The 24,327-nt window shown below is 36.0% G+C and overlaps 1 protein-coding gene across 1 annotated transcript; it reads left to right on the top strand.

Moving 5' to 3' along the window:
- The first annotated feature begins 1,581 nt into the window (after positions 1–1,581).
- On the top strand, positions 1,582–20,077 carry LOC146145230 (dipeptidyl peptidase 4-like). Its single transcript, XM_083390513.1, has 19 exons — positions 1,582–1,723; positions 3,356–3,451; positions 7,292–7,386; positions 7,889–7,966; positions 8,286–8,341; positions 9,313–9,424; positions 9,915–10,066; positions 10,600–10,768; positions 11,278–11,422; positions 12,927–13,108; positions 14,571–14,709; positions 15,441–15,578; positions 15,704–15,802; positions 16,205–16,339; positions 17,117–17,256; positions 17,752–17,873; positions 18,259–18,400; positions 18,553–18,654; positions 19,913–20,077. The coding sequence occupies exons 1-19, from the start codon at positions 1,582–1,584 to the stop codon at positions 20,075–20,077; spliced, it is 2,409 nt and encodes an 802-aa protein (XP_083246639.1).
- Positions 20,078–24,327: the final 4,250 nt, after the last annotated feature.

Below are 24,327 nucleotides of genomic sequence, written 5' to 3'. Positions count from 1 at the left end.
ATCCACAAGTATTTGTCATTTTGAAAGAAAAACTTTTTTACAAAATTATCACCCGGTACTTCGTGAAAACGATTCACATTTAACAAACAAACAAAGCTACAACAAAATTTTTTGCGAGTAGCGAACATAGGTTTATGTACAGCACTTAAAATTAACTCTTCTTGAGTTGTTTGCCAATGGCAATAAATGTATGTGTTAGTTTGCACAAGCGGAAAACTAACTGGATTAATTATTAATACCGCAAATCCGTTCAACGGTGTTGACAGCTTATGCAATACGGCAATATACACTCAGATTTTGTCGGGAGTTTGAGTACAAGTCTCGGTAAAAACAGCTTATATCTAATAGAAAAACGTAGTGTATCATAACCGACAAGAGATTTAAAAACAAGTTTTCGCTAAACCTGTTAACCTTGTATATTTAGTCTAATATTAGCGTTTAGGTAAATTGTATGATTCTAAATACTGGACTAGCTGTATTTATTTCACCTGTTAAAGTAGGTCTCCTTGAATCTTTGAAATATGACACTTATTTAACTAAAATGACTGACATTTGACTATATACTGTGCTTTTTTGTTTCTCGTATTTTATTACGCCAAATTTGTTTTGTTGAGACACATATATGACATGATGTTTTCAAGACGCAAATTGGCCAATAGCTTAGCTATTTTACGAAAATAATTATTGAGTTGATTTTAAATTGTTTTGTATACATTTTATGTTCAATCGAGTTGACAAACATAAAATCGTAAGGCCTGTGGTCTGCACGCTCTTGTTGGTCTATGCCAGTGGTTTGAGGGTCGCGACCCCCGGGTGGGTCGTTTTCCTTTTCTTGGGGGTCGCGAAGACGACAATTAAATACCAAACACTATTACGAGAATGTCAATTAATTACCATAACAAATTAACTGTAATGATATTAGTGAGTGTTGTTGACAGTGAGCAGCCAGAAAGAAAGTTGTTATTATTTTAACATTGTAGGTTTACTATTGAGTTCCCGGTATGAATCATAGGTAGCCTATACACGGCAGTGCTTTTTTAGGCAAAACTCTTAACCTGTAATTCAAGTTGCGATAATTTATATTGCACTATGTTTATCCTCAAACTCATTAAAAACAGACATCGCAAGCTAGACAAGTGTCTACTGTAGTAAACTGTACTGCAAAAAAACTAAGTATTAACAGGTGTGACAAGAACTATAGGTATTACATTACAATAACAATTACTACCACTAAAAATATTTGGGTATATCATGTCATAAAAAGTGTACTTTGGCAACAGCGCAATACATAGACAAGATGAAACACCACCCATTCCACTGATGCTGCCTTGTGCATGAATTTATTAAATGATTATTTTTTAAACAGAGTGGTATCATAATTTATGATATTTTTAATGATATTTTTTGTGCTATTACACATACACAAATGCCTGAATCAAAATGTTTTCAAAGGGGTCGTTAGATACATTGGGTTGTTGAAATGGGACGCGGTATGAAAAAGGTTGAAAACCACTGGTCTATGGAATTACTATTTCAGCCTAACTTCTACGTGTAGATTTTTATTTAATCTTAACCAAAAACATGTTTCGCGTTTTAATGCGCAAAGTGTGGAACAACAAACGTATTTGTGCAGCGGTCGGGGTCGTTGGAACACTTCTCTTCTTTCTCTTTGCGTCTTCTTCGCTCAAAGGCGACCATGGCCTCGTTGAAAGAGAGAAACGCGGTAAGGCCTGCTTCATGCCTTACTGTATGCTTGTCATACAACATAAGAAAGCTTCATCGTACATATACTAAAGCAGGGATGTCCAGCCGCATTGCGGTCCGTCTGATGTTTACGTGCGGCCCACCACTTATTCTCACTTTCAGTAGCCTTTATTGAAAACAATTGTTTTCACTATTATCAAACGTGTAGAACTCGCAGTGTTTAAAGTAGACCTAATCTTATATTTGTTAAGAATATAATCGAGTCTAATGTCGCATTTCAACATCCGTCGAACACTTTTGTGCACCATTATTGCTAAGCAAGATTGGTGTTTTTCTAAATGTGTGTTTTTGCGGACCTTTTTAAGGAAATATATCAGCCCAAAGGTGTCTAAAAATGACATGACACGACATGTAAACTCATTTTTTCGCGCTACGCCCGATAAGACCGATATTTACTTGCATATTTACGCACGAGTTCACTCTCAAAAAGCAGGTATTTATAAGTTAAGTTGTTTTATGACGTCAAGATATGACGTAACTTATGACGTCACCCATTTAATTTAATAGGTTTCGCCGCTTATCGAAATTTTTAAAGTGGCAATTTGAACCATTCTGCTAAAAGGTTGGACATCCGATCCGTGTACCAAAGCATAATATGTACTAAAAGCACTATTTGGAGTGTACCATTTAACTTCGGTGTCACATTCGCGTTACAAAACTTCAGGTGGTCTGGAATAGATCTTAGGTGCTGAACACGTTTGTATGCAAATCTTTCATTGAACGATATGGTACTGTACAACTTTCTAATCTTAAAATGGTTGTACCAACAGAAAGTAGCCAAAAAGTAGAAACGACCGCGTTCTTTTTTCTGCGATCTATCTTTATTTTTTGTATGACAATTTTTAGGACATTTTGTTTTTGGTTTAAAACAGCCAGCCTAAGCCTATAAATCTTCCTTATGACGTAACAAGCGATGGTTTCACCTTGTACAAGCACATGTACGAACACAAGTATTAAAATGATTTATAATTAATTCCAATAGTAACAGGTTATTCTTGTCGCACCTAAAAGTTTTTTTATGAAAGTAAGACAGTGATAAAGATAAGTCGCAGCTTCTCCTGGGATTTGCGAAACCGTTGATAAAATTGACTCACTCGGTCAATGTATGAAAAAGTAATTTTTCGACGACAATTTTTTTGATAAAACTTTGTTATTTATTTTCAGTAGTGTAAACAAGTCATTTGAAAAATACCTTAGGTCCAAATCAGGTCGTTTTAATAAATAAATATTAAGTCCAAGTCACCAGTTGAGAAAGTCTCGTTCCAGTCAAGTCATAATTAGAGTCAACTCTAAGTCAAGTCCTTGTCATAAAAATAAAACGTTAACTAAAAGTGGCAAACTCTTCCAAATATAAAAAATAACTCGACTAAAGATAACAAAATCGCAAGATATGGGCCTAGCAAGCAAATCGTTTTATTTGCAAACATTAAGATAAATAACCCAATATATATATAAAAAGACTGTCCAATAAAAACACCTATAGTTTCCACCCTAGTCATTCTTCAAAAGATTCAAAGCACTTAAAAACAGTGCAGTTAAGTCACTGACTTAGGTCATTGAAAATTTGTAACACTGTGATTTTGGTTATCAGATGTTTCAACCGCCAACGAAAAGAAATACATGCAATTTGATGATTTTGTAACCGGAAAATTTGAGGCAAAAAGTTTGAACCCATACTGGGTATCAGGTAAGAAATCTTGTTGATAATACATCGGCTTAACATTTTTGAGCTTCATCCCGGCGTTACGAATAGTCAACCAAATTGTCCCGTTTTTTTTTTTTCAGCCAACATGTTTTCTATACAATACACCAGGGGCGCCCGCAGAAAATTTTCCAGGGGGGGGCAATCAGGGGCGTAACCAGAAAATCAAAAAGGGGGGGTCCTGAATTTTTAACTTAGGGAATTCCCCTATTTTTGTCTGACGTTAATGAATAATGACGTCATAAAACAGTGACAGTATGACGTCATAGAATGGTGATTGCAAGACGTGATAAAAAAAATAATCAGAAACAGCCAAATACGTCCAGCAAAAGCGACCACGTGCGTCGTGGACAATCCTGTCAGGCGCCAGCTGCGAAATCACGGTGTGCAATCGTTAACTTCAGGCAAAAAAACAAACCACGACCGTGAAATATGTGTGATTAATTGTGGTAGAATCACACATAATTCGACTATCAGCAGCGCAGTTTTCAAGTTCAATGAACGGAATGAGCGCTAAATTACAAGCACGTCTTTCACCAAACGAAGATCGTTTTTTTTCGGGTGTTATTATGCCACGATTAGCGCAACATCTGCGCCGAGCTGTGTGCCAAGTTAGCTAAATTACAGCTGCGGTTGAGGGGAAATAAGTTGTCTCCATTGCACACTTACCACGTGGTCTTAGGACTTAGACTATGCTTAAAGAGCATAATTTTGCGTTAAACATCATTACTTAAAAATAAAGACTTTGAAACGCGCACAACAGTCACCATTAAATGCCTCCTTTTAAAAATCTGCTTCAGTTAAACAAATGTCGATGTTACACCAACATCGGATATTAGCGCAGAGACCGAACAGCGAGGAACATACTGATACTGCGTATAACTAGACGTTTTTCAGCGAGAAAAAAAGAAAGAAGGTTTGACTTAGCGTTGTCAATTGTCAAATACACACTTGCTAATCAGTCAACCTAAACAAATAACGAAAGAGAAAAACTTCCAGCGTTTACGGTCGACCAAACTAAAGGCGAAAAACGGCGTTTTGCACTCGATTTTGGTTTCGCATTAGATTAAGACGCGTGACCCAATTACTTAAAAGCACGCCGCTTCGAACAGTTTGTTAAACCATGACAAAAACGAACAAAAAACGATAGTATCACTTACAAAAAGGGGGTAATAACTCCCGCCCCCTGGATACGCCACTGGGGGCAATGGATAATGTATAATATTTTTAACCTTCATAAGTAATACATATTACACCTATAAATAATACTACTAATCGCATTTTGAAATTCCAGGGGGGAAGTGTCCCTCTTGCCCCCCCCCCTGCGGGCGCCCATGCATTACACCAGTGTTTCCCAACCTTTTTTACACTAGTACCCCCTTGGTCTCAATATTATTTCATCTCGCCTCCCTCATCATGCTTTACAGTAAAGTTTTTTATTAATCGTTGTCTAACATTATACTGTCTGCACTTTCATTTCGATGTGCTGTCAATCATGTTTTAGGTTGTCTAACATACATTCACTATAGGAATTTACGTGAGCATGTGCATAAATTGAACTAAATTAATGACGTAGGTGTATAACTTTACAAACTAGGGAATGTAGATAACAGAACATTTACAAACAAAAATAACAAACAAAATAATTTCGTTAAGGTTTAAACACACTGATGCAAACTACTTTGCTCTGCTGCAGTTAAAGGGCGATTCAACATATAGTTTAAAGGCAATCCAGTTAGCTTAACATAAAAGATTAATTCGTATATACATAGATTATTTCACAAGGTTAGGTTATTTCCAGAAAAAATTCAACTTTCTGCACCAATACTAAATCAGGGGTTGGGAACCTTTTTCTAGTCGCGGCCCAAAACCAAACTCAGAAAAATGTTAACTAAGAAGTGTGTTATTAAAATGTTAGAACAACTGTGAATCAGGTGGGACTAGGATCTGTTTTTTTACTTAAAAACTTGTTTAATTACATTTAAGGAGACAGTAAAGTGTTGGCGCAAAGCGCGAAAAAAAGCGTTTGTTTGGTTTCAAATTCGAATCCACACGTCGTCATATATAGTTCAAAAATGTAATAAAGCTACTTTGAGGAAAGGCTATAACCTTTGTGTTTGTTTGATGTTTTTAAGTAAAGCCGCACCTGGTGAGCGAAGCGAGCCCAATTTTTTTGATATACCGGCATTTCTTTTAAATTTCTTGCAAGTTTTTATTACACTGCCGAAAATAACGACTCAAAAATGTTAAAAAATATATGTCCAATATTTTTAAATACGTTTTCCGTTTTTACGTGACGCACTTGGCAGCCTTCCACGGCGCAACGGTAAAATGCGCTGATCTAGTTCAAAAGACAGCATCATAACGTAAGCAAACCGAAAGTAGAAAGATCATTCGCGCCAAGCGCGAAATTTTTTTGCATTTACTTATAGTTAAAATAGTCAAAAAGTATTTAAATTTAAATTGTGCCTAGTTTGTCAAAGAGGCGACAGGGCGGATAAATTTCATTATCGGATCCGGCCCGCGGGTAGGTTCCCGATCCCTGCTTTAAATATACAAACATTTTGCCGCGTATAAAACGGTGAAACACAACCTTACATAAGAATGCCCATTATTACGAAACTACTGCAAGTTTGCATTACTAAAGTTGTCATTTAAGCTTAAACGATACATAGTACAGTGATGTTTATACTATTAAAAAAATGCCGAAAAATACTTTTATGCAACACCCTCTTGTGTGGGTTCAGCGCTCCCCAATTGAGAAAGAGACCCCAAACCCCCTTGTAACTCGCTAACGCCCACAAGGGGGCGGTACCGCCAACGTTGGGAACCTCTGCATTACACGGATATTAGCTTGTTGTGAACCGTATTTTGGCAAACTTGTTCAAGAGTGATATACTACCTGCTAAATTGTTACGTCGCTATAACGTACAATTTTTCCAGAGTTTGGATGATTGTTTCTAATCCAGTAATAGTATGCTAGTAGAATTTTCAGCTGTACATTTTCGAGAAATAATATCGAATAACAACAGCCTATATTTAGCAAAATGATTATAGGAGCAAAAAATACTTTAACGTTGTTCTAGTTCCAAAATTTTGGACTACCGGTACATTAGTTTTTTGGCGTTTGTACTAAAGATAGAAATTCAAAACAGTTGTATACTACTTTTAAAATAAAACATAATTCGCCGCTGTAGCCAATTTTGTTAAAGGGGTAAATAATTTTAGCTGTTTGCGAACCGTTTTCGTATAAAGCAGGTGTCAAAATTAAAATTTAGCAAGGTCAGTTTTCTCGCCGAAATTATGAGTCAGTTCGCAGCAAATAATCAGAATACATATAGTCGTAGTTTTACTCGAAATTCACTCATTTTTAAAGACAACCATGGACATTTGGCAGACAACAACATGCACCTTTAGCTTACTTGTTTGTGACGTTATGCTATGACGTATTTTTTTTGCCTTATTTGCGCTTAATATGTTCAGTCTATTAAACATCTGCACCAAATCGAACAGATTTCCTTTTTCCTGTCGCATTGTGTAGTTGCCTTTTTCTTTCACATTAGTTAATTTTTTACGGAACAGAAGCTACAGAAAGCGTCTGACTTCGCGGCCCTATATAACTAACACTTTTTGCTAAACTTTGCTACGCCCTTGTAAAAACAAAAATAAACATATGTGGCGTTTAAAGTTTGCTAAAACGTTTCCGACCCTGTGTTATATTGTCGTAACAATTTACTTTTCTGGAGTTCAGAAATATTTAGCGTGGACTTAATAGGTTAAAAACGACTGCTTTATACATACAACTGCTATGCTTTATGTGTATAGACTCGGAGTATTTGTATAGAAAGTACGATGGATCTTTTGCTAAAGTCAACATTGAAACGGGAAATGAAGAGGAATTTCTTCCAGCATCAATATGGGTAATAAAATGTCACTCGATAAATTCTTACTATAGGTATACGTTGACATAGGCCTAAACTGAGAAAGATAATATGCAATATTCCGCAAATTTCTAGCTACATAACGTACGCGTTGTCTTCACCTTTCGATCGATAGTTCCATAGTGAAAATTTATGCGTAAACAACAAAACTAACAAATTATCTAATCTGTGTTTAAAATCGACAAAATTAACCATCGTACTGGCCATTTAAAACAACACACAAAAATAGTAGGCCTTTATGTTGAATGAAAAGGGTTGAACCTTAGACGAAAACCAAATCGTTGATAATTTAAATATTAACCTTTAACAAGGTATGTTGTTTGAAAGACCGAGTTTGGATTTAACACTTCACCAAACTGAAACAACTTTCATAGGATAGATTAAAACCACCTATTTAGAAGTGAAAGCAGTGCATAAAAGCCCTAAAGACACAAAGGTTGTTTTTTTAGCAGGTGTGTCATTTTGTTCTTTTGGTTTTTAGAACTCGTATCCGAATCAGTACACATGGGATCTGTCGGCCGACCAAACGTACATGGCGATACTATTCAACCGCACTGAGGTAAGATGATGTTTCTGGCAAATTAAACAAAAAGTTGCTTTATAAATAGCATTGAAATGTATATGCAAACAAAACAGTATATCATGACTTATACAAGCTGCTACACAATGCCAAGTTTATAAAATTACTGATGAGTGGTAATTCAGTTTTGCTGGCGTGAATGTATATACCAATTTGCAACACTGAAAGGTTGGTTCATAGATTACAAAAGTTTTGCGACAGTTTTATAGTAACCATGCACGCTGTCATAAAATCGCCTAGTAAATAATAAGCTTTATAATAATAAATTATTTGGAATATGTCGATTGTACTTTGGCAGGGCTATCCACACTATACAAGGACTTTCTCCATGGCCTTTATCGACACATCATCACAGTGAGTTTTCAATAGTTCTGTATTGCTTCAATCCGCGAAAATTTATCAGGTTTGGATAAAGGGCTGCGTCCAACCTGTTTAAACAATAATATTTACCTTGAACATATAAGCTTATCCAACCTAAAACTAAAACGTATTATCAAGATACAACATTGTTTAACCATACTACATTAATAGGTAAAATGAGGGTATTTATGTTTTTAGACTCCCTTTTAACTTTTTGTTTGCTGTAATATTTAGTCTGTGGTTATAATATTTTAAAACTTACGTTATTTGAGTGTGTTAAATATAAAGTCACCTTTTCAATCCTTTCTGTTCAGTGTAATAAAAAAGTTTCTTGTTTATTCTACCAACTTTCGTTGAAATAAGTTGAAATAAAAACTCCTTCCTGCGCACTGCGTAGTTTACTTTTTTTTTTAATCCAAGTTTTCACTGTTCATTTACTAAGTGCATACGTTGCTGATAAAAGTGATCAAATTATGTTGCCACATATTGTTTTTAAACCAAATTAAATCCGTGTAAATTAAAATCAATAGGATGCCGAAAGGTAATAGAGCATAAATTAAACATGATAAATTCCCTACTACTGCATATGTGCAACAAGACCGTGTCAGTCAAAGAAATATATAAGTCATAAAAAAATATTAACACATAGCTTATATTTTTAGAAAACATGAATTGTTATAAAAGATAGCGCAGAAGCTTTTATGCGTTGAGAGTCTCTTCTATACGATGTTTAGCTATAAAGACCAAATTGCTGTATAAATTTTTGTGTTTTAATGTTAAGGCATCAATGACGACGAACAATAATTATAATAAACTTTAGATTTGGACCGCTAAAGCTATGTTTTTTTCGAAAATTACCTCATAAGTTTCATTGATGCCCAGGACACATAAGGGAAAAATGACCTTTCATTTCCTATGTAGGTATAAACGGTGACATATTATATATATATATATCTATTATGTAGAACTGATGTCAAGTTCACTGACTTTCCAGAAGAGGCAATACAGACTTTTAAATGGGACCCGCTTGGACATTCTTTAGCATTTGTGGTTGATTTCGATCTTTACATTGTAGTGGTAAGTTAATATTGAGACCCAATTTTGCCACCTCATGATTGTTGGCAGTTTTTTCGCGGTTTATGCCCGGCAACCATGACTTAACCAGGATTTTAGTTTGTGGGGACCAAAATTCTAATGCAGTATAGGAGATTTAATGCATTAATCACAATTGATTTTAAGCAGTTTGCATAGGCAAAACATGTATTTTGGGGGGGGGGGGGCTAATGGGCTATACTGTTGTCCTGGATACGCAAACGTAAACTTTTTTTTTTCCACGTACCTTTTAAAGTCATTACACATAAAAATAAATATTTTTTTTATCCTGGGCAACAGCCTGTTAGTTTGTCTGGATTTTCAACAAACCGCAAGCATAATCGTTTGCTATTTTGGGTCAGCAAAAACATATGCGCTTTACCAAAACTTTTTCGCGACCAATCGCTTCTGCTAAATATATCATACGCCACAAAAAAAATGAAAACGCCAAAGTTATTCTGAGCTTTTTTTAAAGGACCCTACGGTGACACCGGTGCGCGTAACAAACGACGGTGTCAAAGATGTTATTTTTAATGGGATTGCTGACTCGGTTATTTCTTCGTTGATGTCGGACAGCTACGCAAATCTCTGGTGGTCACCCAACGGAAAATTTATCGCCTTTGCTACGTGGGTATTTATATATTGGTTAACAGACCATCAATTAAAGCAAATTACATTCACGTCTGTTAGTTTCAAAAATATTTTTAGCTGCAAATAAACCCTTTTGGGATAAGCTATCCTTTCAAGCCATTTAGAAAATCTAACTTATATATTTAATTTTCCGCAGAAAGTCTATCACTAAACCAAATTAATTAAGTTTTAGTACAAATCATTATAAAAGAAGAAAACTGTTAAAAAGTTTTAGACAAAAAGATCTTAACTAAAAAACGTAGGTCCAACTACACCCACTGCCGCAAGTTAATTTAATATCTAACTTTCTAAATTCTTCAAAAATGGTACAACAACATTTGTTCGGACCAACCAAAACGGACACACAGTAAGCTTTTAGTTGCAACTGAAATCAGTAATGACCCCGAAAACATACCACCGCATCACATTAAACCGCAATTTTTTTTCTGTTTAATTTTGGCGACCAGCAGGCAAACCATACCACATGTCTAAAAGAAAATTTATTTTCCTGAAAAAGCCATTCTTGTCAGGGTCGACGATACAGACATTGAGCCGTTCGAGTTCACGTACTTTGGAAATCAACGCTATCCCAGGACTGTTCGCTTTCCCTACGGGAAGGTGGGATTGGCTGCACCAAAGACTCTCATGTCGATTTACGACCTTGATAATAGTACGACGATAAGGATCGAGCCTCACGACGTAAGTCTCGAAATGCGACCGCATATGAAGGTTGTACCCAGGGACGGATTAACCATTAGGCTACTAAGGCTATAGCCTTGAGCCGTGGAAAAACTCGGCCCTTAATTTTTTTGGTTTATTTTTGTTAGGCTGATAATCCAGCAGGCCTACAATTTTTGTTAAAAACGAATGACTGAGTCGAGTCAATATGTGCCTTATTTGTGTGCGAGTAGACAAAGCTTGAGGTTTGCAATATTTGGGCCAATACAGTAACCTTAATCTGGCCCTGGTTGTACCGTATAGGTATTCTTGTGCCCGGCGGGTAGCAATATGTCAGTAGAATGTGGGTTTACGTTTACAATGTACAGGACATGTCACAAGACCTGGGCTTTGGACGGAGTCGCGCAAATATAACAAAATTAGGAAAGTTTATATTTTTCCGTCGTAGGTAGGCCTAAACTGTTTGCCTTTAATGCATGTAAGTCTTCGTCAAGTTTAATTGTCTTAATCTTATCGCTTTTTATGCACAGCACGCGCAAATGATGTGGCCCGAATATTATCTCAACTCGGCTGTCTGGCGAAACGACAACATATTCACCCCGATGTGGAAAAACCGAGTTCAAAACGAGTCTCTGACGGAAAACTGTGTGGCACCGAACTTTACCTGTTCCCACTGTAAGCTCCAGTTAACTAATACATGTGTTGCATTGCATGGCATTTTTGTCCTACTTTATTCTACGCTTGTACCAGTATAAACGCAAACAAGTTACATTTTTATTACAAAACTCTTTTAATAACTCTCTTGTAAATCTTATTTTTTTGTCGTGCGTATATTGTTGGGTTATTGGGTATATAAAAGGAAACAAAAACACTATGCTATAACGATTGAATTAAACAATAACGTAAAACGAAAGATAAAGTTAACACTGAACTATTCTTTGTTATGAGGAAACTTTTTCCCGACACTAGTGTGTGTGTGTGTGGGGGGGGGGGGGGGGCTTTCTATTTATGTTTATATTTAAACCACCAAGATTGAGTGAATTGTTTTTCGCCAGTGATTGTAGTTATTAGGCAAAAAATAATTGTCTCGGCCAAATTTGTTTTTAATTCATTAACCTCTATTCCAAGACCAAGAATTAACCACCGTGAAATTGTGAGAAAACACATAAGACGCCGCTGTTTTGGCAGCGGATTTTTGGTCCTGTTTGGGGTTATTGGTGGGTAATTGGTAGATTTAAAAATGGGTTAGTGTTGAAATTATTAGGGGAGTTAGTGGTGTACTTAGGGGGTGGGTTTGGGGTTAGATAAGTGTTGTTTAGGCCTGCTTCTGACTATTTAGGTCTTATTCCGACGGATTTAGGACTTATTCCGATTTAGACTGTACTAATACCATTGTCCTATTTTGGCCTTATTCCGAATTGTGTTTTATTCTGACGTTGGTGTTGTTCTTATCTCGGTCTTATGGCTGGAGCCCATTGTGGTTTAGATGAACATGGTTGTTAATCATAATTAACTGGTACACAAGTTTGTAATAGTGAGTCCAAATGCACACGCCAGGAAATAATAGTATCTGGATTCTGGACGCATTTCTTTACTGCAGTTGAGTTTTTATACGGAATCATTTTGGGACGCTCTGGAAGATTAAAACGGCGCACAAGCGCGTGGCGTCGCGCAGTTTAAGAACCTCTTCACCAGGGGTTCCTAAACTTTTTTACCGCGGACACCTAAAAAAGTTTGGCTTTGCGTGGACAACGATAGGCAAAACCATTTCAAAAAATGGCGTCATAAATTGACGTCATAATACAAATAAACTTGATAAATCTGTTTTTTCGGTCTAAAACATGTGAAAGTGAAATGGAGTCTAAATACAGTCAGTGCAAAACCGTTTAGTTTTCAATTAGACTGTTTTCTTTGAAAAAATGATTACTTTTTAAGTATACGCTAATATTTCAATTAGGCCATCTTGGACCCACTAAAACTAGTTCACGTACCCCCAAGGGGTCCATGGACCAAGTTTAAGAACCTCTTCTCTACACTAAACCATAAATTGCACTTCATATGACAACTCATCGCGTTATTTTTCCTGCGCACATTACTGTTTTGTCAGTTACCTCTTTCAACGTCTCATTAGTTTGTGAACCGCGCCGTTTTTATCGACCGCGTCTGCTTCATGTCGCAGATCACGCCATGATGGACTCGAGTTCGACTGGTTGGCTCGGCCACTTCAATGTGCCTCACGTCTTTCCTTCCAACAACGATACAGAGTACTTCACGGTGAGGAGCAATAATGGGTTTCCCCATCTGGCCCGGATGGACGACGGAATGATGGACGTTGACTGGCGCACCGACGGAAGTTTCGAGGTCAGTTCGTTTGTAGAAGGGGTTCTTAAACCGGGTTCCATGGACCCCTTGAGGGTCCGTGAAGTAATTTTAGGAGTTCCATAAAGGCCAAAATAAAATATTAGTGTATATTTAAAAAGTAATCATTTTTTAGCACTGAATATATTAAGTTTATAGATATGCGTGTGGATACAACTGAGTTTTTGGGAGGGTTTTGCATTGCCCTTTCACGAATTGTTTGACGTAATGTTTAAATACCCACCCCCCATAAAAGTCATGTTTGAAGAACAAACCAAAGTGCTCCGGGTTTAAAAGTTCAACACATGGTATTTACACTTCTATATGTGATATGTGAGGTTGTGCACCTACCTATACACTGGTACCAGTTTGTATGGTAGGCCTATGGGCGTTTAAAAAGCAACATATACGCCAGAAATGGGTATAGATATTTCCCTCAGGCTCTAAAAAGCGACTGTTAGAAAGGCGACCGTCAGTAGAGCGACCTCACGATAGAGATTCATGTAATGGTGACATTACTATAGTTTTCCTATCGTTGGAGTTTTCGCAGAAACGGGGATGCGAATTATTTCGCACAAATGTGCGGACAACTCTAACTCTACCTCAACTCTAACATTCACTCAAAATTTAGCATATCTCTTTGCGACCGTCCAGTAAAGTCTATTGTAACAGTTGCTGTTTTTAATGAATCTCTATTGTGAAATTGCTCTACTAACGGTCGCCGTACTTACAGTTGCTATTCGGCCCGGATCCCATACATTCAGAGCTCTTATAAAGCGTTTGCATAATATTATGAAAAGTTACATACACCTACGGCCAAAGAGCGACTAATGCATCAGTTTGCTATTTTAATTGTTACATTGTCGGACAGTAGAATAAAAAATTTAAATAGATAATACATTTTTTATCAAATTACTCATGTCCCCCCTTTAGAATAATTTGTCCTTTTTTCTATCAAGAAAAATAAATGGTCTTCTGAGGACACTCAAAAATCACAAATGTTATCCGTTTTTGCTTTTTGCGTTTTCTTGCTAAATTTTCAACAGAAATGGATTTTATAAGTGTTTTTGGCATGAAGCTTACGTCAAGTCATATAACTTTTTGGCGACAGCAAGAGATCTTACAATTTTTATGTGATTTTCAGTTTGAACAAAAAAACAATTATTTATGGTTTGAATCAGACAAATAAATTTGCCTGGATTTGTGTAATTTTTTGTATTACTTTTGCTACATATTTGCCTACTTAACAAAATTGATGTAATAAATACTAAACATAATATTCTATTTACTTTGCTTTCTTGCGAAGTTGTCTACTTTGACGATGAAAATGTGGTAGATCGAACTAACACAGGGTATATTTTATAAAAGCCTAATTTAGGGCAATTCCAAATGTAAAATAGATATTTCACAAACTATTTGCTCTGAATCTTTTCCAACTGCACCCTTTAATTTGTATTGCATATAGGTGACAGACACAGATTTGGGATATCAATCAATCCATAGCTACGATTCGACTTTCGATTGGATCTATTTCACGAGCACAGAGATGGTAGATAACATCGGACATGGCCTACCAAGAATTCGACACCTTTGGAGGACCAAAGGTATGTTTAACCTAAAACTTGTTTTTTCATATTATCCAACTTATAGCACATTAAGTTTAAAGGTTATATTATGTGCGCCAAATAATTATGCAAAGATCAAACTTGCATTTATTTCAAACACTGTAGCCCAGGGCTACTCAACTATTTTTAGCAAAGGTCCGGTTACAAAATTAAAAATTTGCGTCAGCCCGTTATACCTCTCATGAAATAATTTACAGTCATACAAAATTTAATGCAGTATAATTTACATATTTCCTTTGCTTCAACCGAGATTTCTGTAATGTCCGTTACTTAAAAAGGTTTTTCAATGAATTTCAAATGAAAGCCTTATTTATCGCCAGCCAGTGCAACTTTTAAATTTTTCCACATCTGCCGTTGACGTTCCCCCCTGGTTCTACAGCCACCAAATGTTTAAAATAGAAGTTATGACAATATTTTAAGAAAAAAAAACATATAGGTATTTTTATAAAGTAACCCTTTAAAAGCGGCCTATTGACTTGGTCATGTATACTTTAAAATCATACAGGCATTTGATCCTACTATATAACACCTAATTCAATTTGTATTTGCAAACGACTAGCCGTTTTTTTAATATACCTAAATTTTAATGCGCAATGACTCACGGCCTTATAATGAGATTCCCAACCAAAATGGCTGCTTCGGATAGCTGAAAATGTCAATGGTAAAAGTTTTTTAGATGGTAGAGTTTTTTAACGCTCCGTATCACGCAGGTCACGGCGACGACAGAACTCGCACCTGTATCACATGTGAGCTGAACACAGGGTACAAGGATCGTTGCAACTGGGTGACCCCGTCGTTTAGCACAAACGGGAGCTACTTGGTGGTGAACTGTGGTGGAACAGCCAATGGTAACGTACAGTCAAACACTTTAGCATATGACGCGTTTAACTCACACTAAGTTTTTCTGCTGCGTTTGTTTACCGTAAGCCAACTTTGCAACTTTTCTGGACGACATCATATTACTTTAATCCAGGTGTTCCTCTAACAACGGTACACATGAAAGACGCCACGGGAGACTACCAATTTGTAAGGGTTGCAGAAAACAACACAGATCTGCAAAACACTTTGTCAGGTCAGTTAGCTACAATTGATTGTTTGTTTTTTGGGTAGTTCAGACAGACACGGTGGCCGTGTCTGTCTGAATAAAAAAAAACACCAAAAAATCACGACTATTTTTTTAATTATTTTTGCTGTTTTTTTTAATTCTTAGTCTATAGCTAAAAGCGGCCACGAACCCCTGGTTGATACTATATGTAAATTCATACATAATGTCCCATTTTGTTAGCATTTTTTAATTGCCTATGTTCTGTGCTGTGCGTATAATTTTTGCCCCCAGCCTCGTTTTTTTGTCTTATAGTTGTTGTACTTTTTTATAATTTAATTTTCATTTGCTGAAAAAAAAAACATATTTTTTACGCTGATCTTTCGCTGCTGTTTTATAATTATAACACCTGAAAACGATAATGTTTTGCAGAGTACCATTTCCGCGAACGAGTGTACGGAACAATTAAGCTCCCCGATTTGGAAGACGACTGGTATTACACGCTGCACAAACCACCCATGTTTGACGAAAACAAAAAGTACCCCCTACTGGTGCAAGTCTACTCAGGTAAGCTTTACGTTTTGTTGCGCCCGTCCCTGTCGACTGTGGATTGCAGGTCGATATTTTCTTCGGACTAAATTACTCCAGCGTTGCACTTTAGAATGATTGCAAACCTTTGATTTATTTTACCGGGACGTGTATACTGTTTAGTCGTCAACCCTACACCGCATATTTCAGATCCAGTCTGTTGTTCACCCCAAATGGTTTGGAGAATTTTTTTCTAGTGTAGCACGATTGATGCAAACAATCAGCATCTGCTTCGCGGCTAGATTTAGTTCTATAGTAATAAAGCGGTACTCTCTCTCCAGCATGTTTTTTGTGGCTCTTCTAGTTGAAAAGTAAAATTTCAAAACATTGTAATCTAAAGGTTACCAAGAGTACCGTTTTTAAACGTTTCTCTCTTTTTCTTTTCTTTATTTAGGCCAGCATTTCGTTTATGACGTAACACTAGACATAGAGTCCGAAGAGTTGGTTAACAAAAGACCGATATTAATAAATATTGTGCGTGTTATTTTTCTATTACCGTTATTATTGTGTTGATTATTGCCGTTTCGTTATATTATAATTCTGTTATTATTGCGATTGGCTTTGCATTATTTACCGTTTTTGTATTGAAATAATTTTGAGGCATTTTGGTGCTTGTATTTTCTGCAAATGGCTCTTCCATTGAATACATTTGCCCACCCCTGCTCTATATATTATCTTTTTTTATTTCTTGACACTTGATTTTCAAAAGTAGGGTATTTGCGATAGAATTGAAAAGAATTTTGTTAATTCCGACAGGTCCCGGTTGGCAAAACGCCGAAGACTCTTGGACCATGGACTGGGCAAGGTGCTATGTCGCCAGTAGCGACCTGGACGTCATTGTGATGACGTTTGACGGACGGGGGACCGGTTACCGCGGCGACGCAATCATGCACATGGTAAGATCAACCTCCTTAACAACATTTGCATAGATTTTGTAGAACTTTTGTATCCATTGGCTTGGCAATCGCAACAGTGAATCCAAATTAGGGCTGCACAATTCCCGTGAAAATGTTTCATTCATTGCCGTTAACAGTAAAGCTGGTATAAGACCCCGTAGTAAAAACCTGCTATAACATATAGTTATTATCAGCACGTGATTATAAATTTTACAATTGACAAGCTTAAAGGGGAGTTGAAAACGTGTTTAACTAGCAAAGTTTGTTGTTTTGTATATAGTTAACAATATAATACGTAACGTTGTAACAATTTTTTACAGTCATGACAGCAAATAAAATGATGTTTTAAATGAAATAAGTTAAACCTAAAAGCACAACTGCGGGTTATTTTTCGTGCAATATTTGGACAGAGTATCGGGTATAGCTATACGCGCTTTACGCGAACTTTTTTACGTACCGGCATTTAACAGCACTGCGCAAATGTTCAACATAAAGGTGTACCGCAAGTTGGGTCAATATGAACCTCTGGACCAGATCGAAGCGGCACAGCAAGTTTCGACCATGTTCAATTACATCGATGAGAGTAGGATTGCGATATGGGGAAGGTCTTACGGAGGGTAAGAATATTATTTTAAATCATAGTACGCGTTGTGCATACAAAATGAAACAAAAACTTTGTGAAAAAACAATCTATAAAGTGGATGTTAAAACTTTAAAGTTCAAGTAGACTTTCTGTATTTAAAAAAAATGTTACCAACGTGCAGCGATTTTCAACTACGCTACAGCCATTACGAAACTATATTATATTAAATGTCGACAACTGTTTTTTGCTATTTCGTACATGTTTGCTTTGACAATTTTCTAGCGTTTTTATTGTGTAGGTTTAGTAACGCCAATAACATTTAGGATTTTAAATGTAAATGTAACACACAATGGTTTCAAACATTTTATAGCACAACTTGTAAATTAGCGCGTCAACCATTAAATAATTATACTTAATAGTTACGCCACAGCACGCACAATAGGCGAAGATGCTAACCAAGTGTTTAAATGTGGATTTTCGGTGGCACCTGTGGTGGACTGGAAGTTATACTACACAGGGTACACGGAAAGGTACCTGGGTCTACCGACTGGAGACAACGAGGTAAGATCGCTTTCATACCAAGCCAGTATCTAAGTAAAACTACATAGACGTAACAAAGTTTTACAAGCAAAAAATATACTGAATCTCAACCACTTTCAGTGTTCATTTGCGTATTAGCACTATTAAACATTACGTATATCTGCAAAAAACAGGAAGGTTACGAAAAGTCTTCAGCGGTTCAAAAGTTGGAAAACTTCGGAAAGCATTATTTTGTCCTTGTGCACGGAACCTCGGATGCAAACGTTCACTTTCAGGTAAGACATTTTTGGCGACGTTTAGACGTCAAAGATTAGTAGCCTATATATCAGTTTACTTTTTTACTGAGTTTAGAGGAACAGTCACCCATTACCCGTTCTTAACGCCCATTTGCCCACCCTTCACCTTAAGGGTTGAAAGTGGGATCTTAAATACACAAAATATGATGTCATATAATTTGACGCTATAAAACGTTAGGCTTTAAAACCTATTACTACGTTAAGTGTTGTGCGCCAATGTGCAACTGGAAGTCGACACGTAAAAAGTTCAAAGCACAAAGGGCAAGGGGGCAAAAGTGCCCTTTTTATTGAAAATGATATATTGCTTTCACAACGTTAAATATTATGCGACGGAAATCATAAAGCGACGGAAATCACAAAAATTTCGTAAAATTACATGGTTGACATTTGTTAAAACATTTTTGGTACCATTTTAAGCCAATCTAGAGGGCGTGGCCGCAAAAATTTTTCCGGGGGAGTACCCCTGGACCCCCCAATATTTCGGATCGCTACGCTCGCCTGCGTTCTTTGTTGCCCTTACCAAAAAAGTCGCCCCCTTGCCCTGAAATCGCTCCGGCGTCCCTGGTGTTACTTGCGATGCAATGACCATATTGCAAAGACTGTATAAATCAGCCTAAACACGAAAAATTGGTGAAACCTATATTAGATTGAAAAAATGTTATGTGTTAAATTTAGAGATGGGAAACTGCCGTTACACTAATGTTTATTCTTATTTTAAAATCGAAGGAAAACAAATTTTTTAAATGTCAGGCTAAGTTTGGCAAACTTCCTTTTAAAAAGTGCCACAGTACAAAGGGCGCATTTTTTCTGTAAAGATGTTTAAAACACGTGCGAACATGCAAGAAAGACCGATGATTAACAAATTCCATTTTCGTATTTAAAACTGGAAAAAATGGTTTGCGGGGTCATGACTAGTTCCGTCCCTGGAAAGGGGTGTGTATATAGGCATTTTTACAACCAAAATATAGCAAGTCGCGTTTAATTTTACCAATGTATTTTAAAGAAAATAGCCACCGGCCTTATTTTCTTGTGGCCTATTACAAATGCAACTTTACATCAATCAGATCCCACAAAAAACAAACAAAATCTATGTCTAGAAAATTACCTCTGCGATGTCAGTGTTAGAAACTTAAAATCACGCCAAACGTCTAAATTTAACCTACACGGGAAAATGTTACAAAAACCCGGTACCCTTCATTCCAACAAATTCAAATTATGATTGTCAATTTCGTTACAGAACGCGGCCCTTTTATCGAAGGAGCTGATTGCGAAGGACATAGACTTCAGCAATTATTTTGCTGCTGATGAGTCACACAGTTTCAGGAACTTGCCCAATGGATACAGTCACCACTACAAGCTGCTCACTCATCACCTTAAAATCTGCTTTAATATCGAAAACTAATTCTAGCGACCCGATAGTCGTGACCTGCTTACATAAAAATAATTCTGGCTGGTCAGTTTTTACTTTAAACAATCGTGATTTTGTAATATTTAAGAATGTGTTAAGGCAGTGGTTCCCAAACTTTTTTTATTGCGACCTTTTTAGGTGTTGAAAACTTGCGCGATCCATGTTTTGTTGTATAAACCAGAGCAATTAGAATCATATTTAAATTGGCAACAGTTAAATTCATAGACTGATTGTTTTTTAAATTTAAAAGTGTCCATCCACTTCAAAATTTGCATAGCAAACTAAAGTATAACAACTCGATTCGTGTAGTTATGAATTTTTTATGCAAATGAAGAAAATATGTATTGTGCACTTATAACGAAACAAATTGAAAAATAAGAGATGGCGTGTGCTTTCGCTCCGATACTGTTGAATGCTTAGATGAGTTTGTTGATTTTCTGCCAATTTTATCTTAAACAAATAATATGGCGACACCCTAGACAAGCCCTTACGACCCCCAGGTTGGGAACCACTGTGCTAAAAAAGTGTAAGGTATGCTTCCTCTTACTATTTAGCAAATGTTTTGTGTAATTTCTAAAACTCTTTATATATAATACAATAAACATCGCTTTGTACATAGTCCACAACTTCTCAATGCTGATTTGCTATAGGCTACTATCAGACTTTCTCAGCGATGACAAATCAAAGGTTAAAAAGTAAACTTTGTGACGTTAAGCGTTACGTAATACAGGACTTCTTTAAACCAGGGCTGCGGAGTCGGACTCGAGTAAGACTACATGAAACTAACCGAGTTCCGAATCCTACCTGCGCATTATCAAATTTCGAAACTAATAAGGCAGCAAACTTTAATTGTAAGTGAAATATAAACTGGTGGAATGTTTTCGAACCATGTATTGTGGGTGGATCAATTGTATGATAGATAAGTTTAGTTCCTTAAATGTCTGAAATTCTGACGGTACAGTCAGAGCCGGGCTCTGGACTCGACGAAATCGCACATTTAGTCGGATTAGGACTTTTTTAATTTTTAAACCAGCTCCGCTGCTCCGCTTTAAACAATTTATTTTGCCACTAGATAAATAAGATTCGTTTATGGACTCTGCCAAAAAAATCGAAATTGGAACAACATCAACGTGGGAATAAAACACAGTTGGGAATAAGACCAAATTAGATTGATAATACCTATAATAGTCGTATATCGTCTAAGTCGGAATAAGTCCTAAATGCGTAATAATAAGACCTAAATAGCGAGTTCGAATCAAACCTATAAAATACTTAACCTAACTCCAAACCCCGCCCCTAAGTACATTACTAACTACCCTAATAAGTTCAACCCTAACCGATTTTCTAACGCCACCCATTAACCACCAATAACCCCAAACAGGTTTTTTAGATCGTTCTGCTTTAGGTTTTATTGTTTTTAGGTCATATTGTGTGTTCCCGTTTATACTAGTGATAACTCCTATTTTTTTTAGTGCTGTAGTGGCTGAGGGAATCAGGACACTACAATTCACTCGAGTTACTGTTTTTCTAAATAAACCAACCATCCGTTAAAAATCAGTGCAGTTCTAAGCAAAAAGGTCTACGACAATTAAGGCATCCAAGGGTCGAAAAGTCTGACTTTAAGACCTTGAGGTCGCGGCAATACACTAATTGGACCTTTGGGTAAACTTCGACATAGATAAAATGAAAATAATAGTTAAAAATTCAAAAAAAAAATAATACAACTGATATAATTACTAATACTTAACCCACGCGAACCCAATAAATGTGCGTTGATTTTATAATTTTTGAAAGCTGGGTAAAAAGTCAAACTCGGTTGGGTATAAGATAACTTATCGCCCGGGGTATATAGAATTGTTACGTCACAGATTAATGTATTAGGGCCAAAAGCGTAATAAGTCAATACACGTTATTTTGGTTAAGATGCTGGTTGGCGTTTTGGTTGGGGGGAAGTATTATTAAATTAATCTTCTTGATGCAGATTTGTTAAGCCAAATTAGTGAATTGTCCATTTCGATCTTTTGGATGCCCTAATTGTCGTAGACTATTTTGCTTGAAACTGCACTAATTCTGACGGATGGGATGAACAAACCGTGTGCGTAAACGCCTATATACCCAAAATTGATCGCGGCGCTCACACTATTGTAGTCAGTAATGTTTGGTTATTAAATTTATTGCATTATGAAGGTCACAAAGTTTCAAAGAAGTATTTTCCGCTAGTGTGATCTTCCAAATAAGTTAAAAAAATGTTTGCAATATATACCAATTTGTTGAAACTGTACAGATGTCCAATACTCCATATTAATTTCCAGTAACCGATTACTTAAATGCAAGTCAAGAAGTATTTTCCAGCTGATACCAAATAACTCTATTACTTATGTCAAATAGGCAAACTACAAAGTAGCTAAAAATATATAATGTTGCTCAATATAATGACTAAAAGCGTTGACCCAACAGCTAAATGGAATTTTCTTTTTCTAAAATTTAGGAGTCAAGAAAACAATGTGCATGGAAACGCGGGAGCGCTTGACCTCGTGTAAAATGTACCAAACAAATAAAAACAGTTTTTTCATACAAACACTGAAAACACATAAATATGACTCGCAAATTTCCCCGTAAAACTTCGAAATTGTCCTCTAATGTAAAATTAAGTCATTAGTATCACAATTGAATGAAAACAGGAAACAAAACAAAAGATTTGGGGGATTTGTAATAAAATTAAAATATATATTATTTTTTTAAATAAAAAAGCAGATTGTTTAAAATAAATGTTATGTTGGTGCATTTAAGCCAGGGGCGGGCAACATACGGACGAGATTTTGAGCGGCCCGCAGACAGTTTCTGGTGTTACATGATATTGTTACATGATCATTTTGCCACAATCCCCCACTACTTGCTTACTACGTCAATTTATAAAGATTGTTAGTTGTTCTTTGGCTCTTTGTTTTCTTTGTGTTTTTAGATTCTTTGTTTTGGGTTGAAATTATATTTAGAATTTACAAAGATATTTTCCCATGGATTTGCCCAGAAACGTAAGTTTGAGAAGGAGTGTCGCGAATTTAACAAGGATTGAATGCCCAAGTACTTTTTAACACAAATCGGCAAGAATCAGTATTTTTTTTTGAATAACAAAATCTGAATGGTGAAAAACAAAAGATTCCGGTTGCACACAAAGATAATAAAAAATGTTTGGATGTAAAGAGATAAATATAATTCGCTAATAAAAGCATCATCAGTAGGGCGATTATTTTTTGACATAAAAAAAGAAATTTTGACCTAAAAATATATTTTTTTGACAAATTTTTGACCTATTATAAATATATTGATTATTTTAAACAACAGCATTAGTGTCTTGGCGTCATCAACAACACGTTTTCGCTGTTTCACTGACTATCGGTCGAACCCAAATCAGCTATTTTTTCGGATTTATGCAAAATTATTTTAAATCCTTAGTTGATGTTTTTGTCAAGTCAAATAACTATAAATTGCCGAAGAAAACAAAGACGCTGGTTATTTTAGAAAATGTTGTCAAGAGAAAACAAACAGCAAATACTGTTCAATACATTTGTCCAAATCAGAAATAAACAACTGTATAATGCAAAAACGAAGCTGAGCCTAATGGGATAAACTTGGACAGGGTGGTTAATTCTGGAAGCTCGCGTATACATAACACAGTTAAAATGTTGTTGAATATAACTCAAAAAAAAAACTTTTTTCAATAACATTTTAACATAACGTAAATTATAAAGAAGATGACAATAGTTTTTTTAATTTTGTAAACAATTTATGTGCATTTTTATATGTTTTTGACTTGAAATAATTTTGACAAATTTTTACTTACGTGTAATTATTTATCTCATAACATCTAAACAAACCGATTTTCGGTTTATAAAGTTATACTTAGTTTATTCTTTAAGTCGGCAAAAAAGTGTTGCCGTATTTAACAAGTACAACATTAGTCACTATTATGCGACAAAACATGCAAGCTTTGACAGTAGGCTACTTAATCCGGCCCGCCAAGTCCTTCATTTCGCCACATCTGGCCAGCCGACTGGAGAAGTCGCCCGCCCCTGATTTAAGCGTATAAACTGCAAAGTAACAATTTGTCAAATAGTTAATCATAAAACATGAAAGTTCAATATTTTTTTTTATTCATAAAAGTATAAAACAACTATTTTTTTTATTGTGATATGTAATATCTAGAGATGTTCAAAGTAGAATATCGGATCCTTAGATTTGAATCC

Source organism: Ascidiella aspersa, chromosome 5 (genome assembly GCF_963924565.1).
Source record: "Ascidiella aspersa chromosome 5, kaAscAspe10.2, whole genome shotgun sequence".
Classification (NCBI taxonomy): Eukaryota; Metazoa; Chordata; class Ascidiacea; order Phlebobranchia; family Ascidiidae; genus Ascidiella; species Ascidiella aspersa.
Note: the sequence above shows the minus strand (reverse complement) of the source record. Positions and strands in the feature narration are given on the sequence as shown.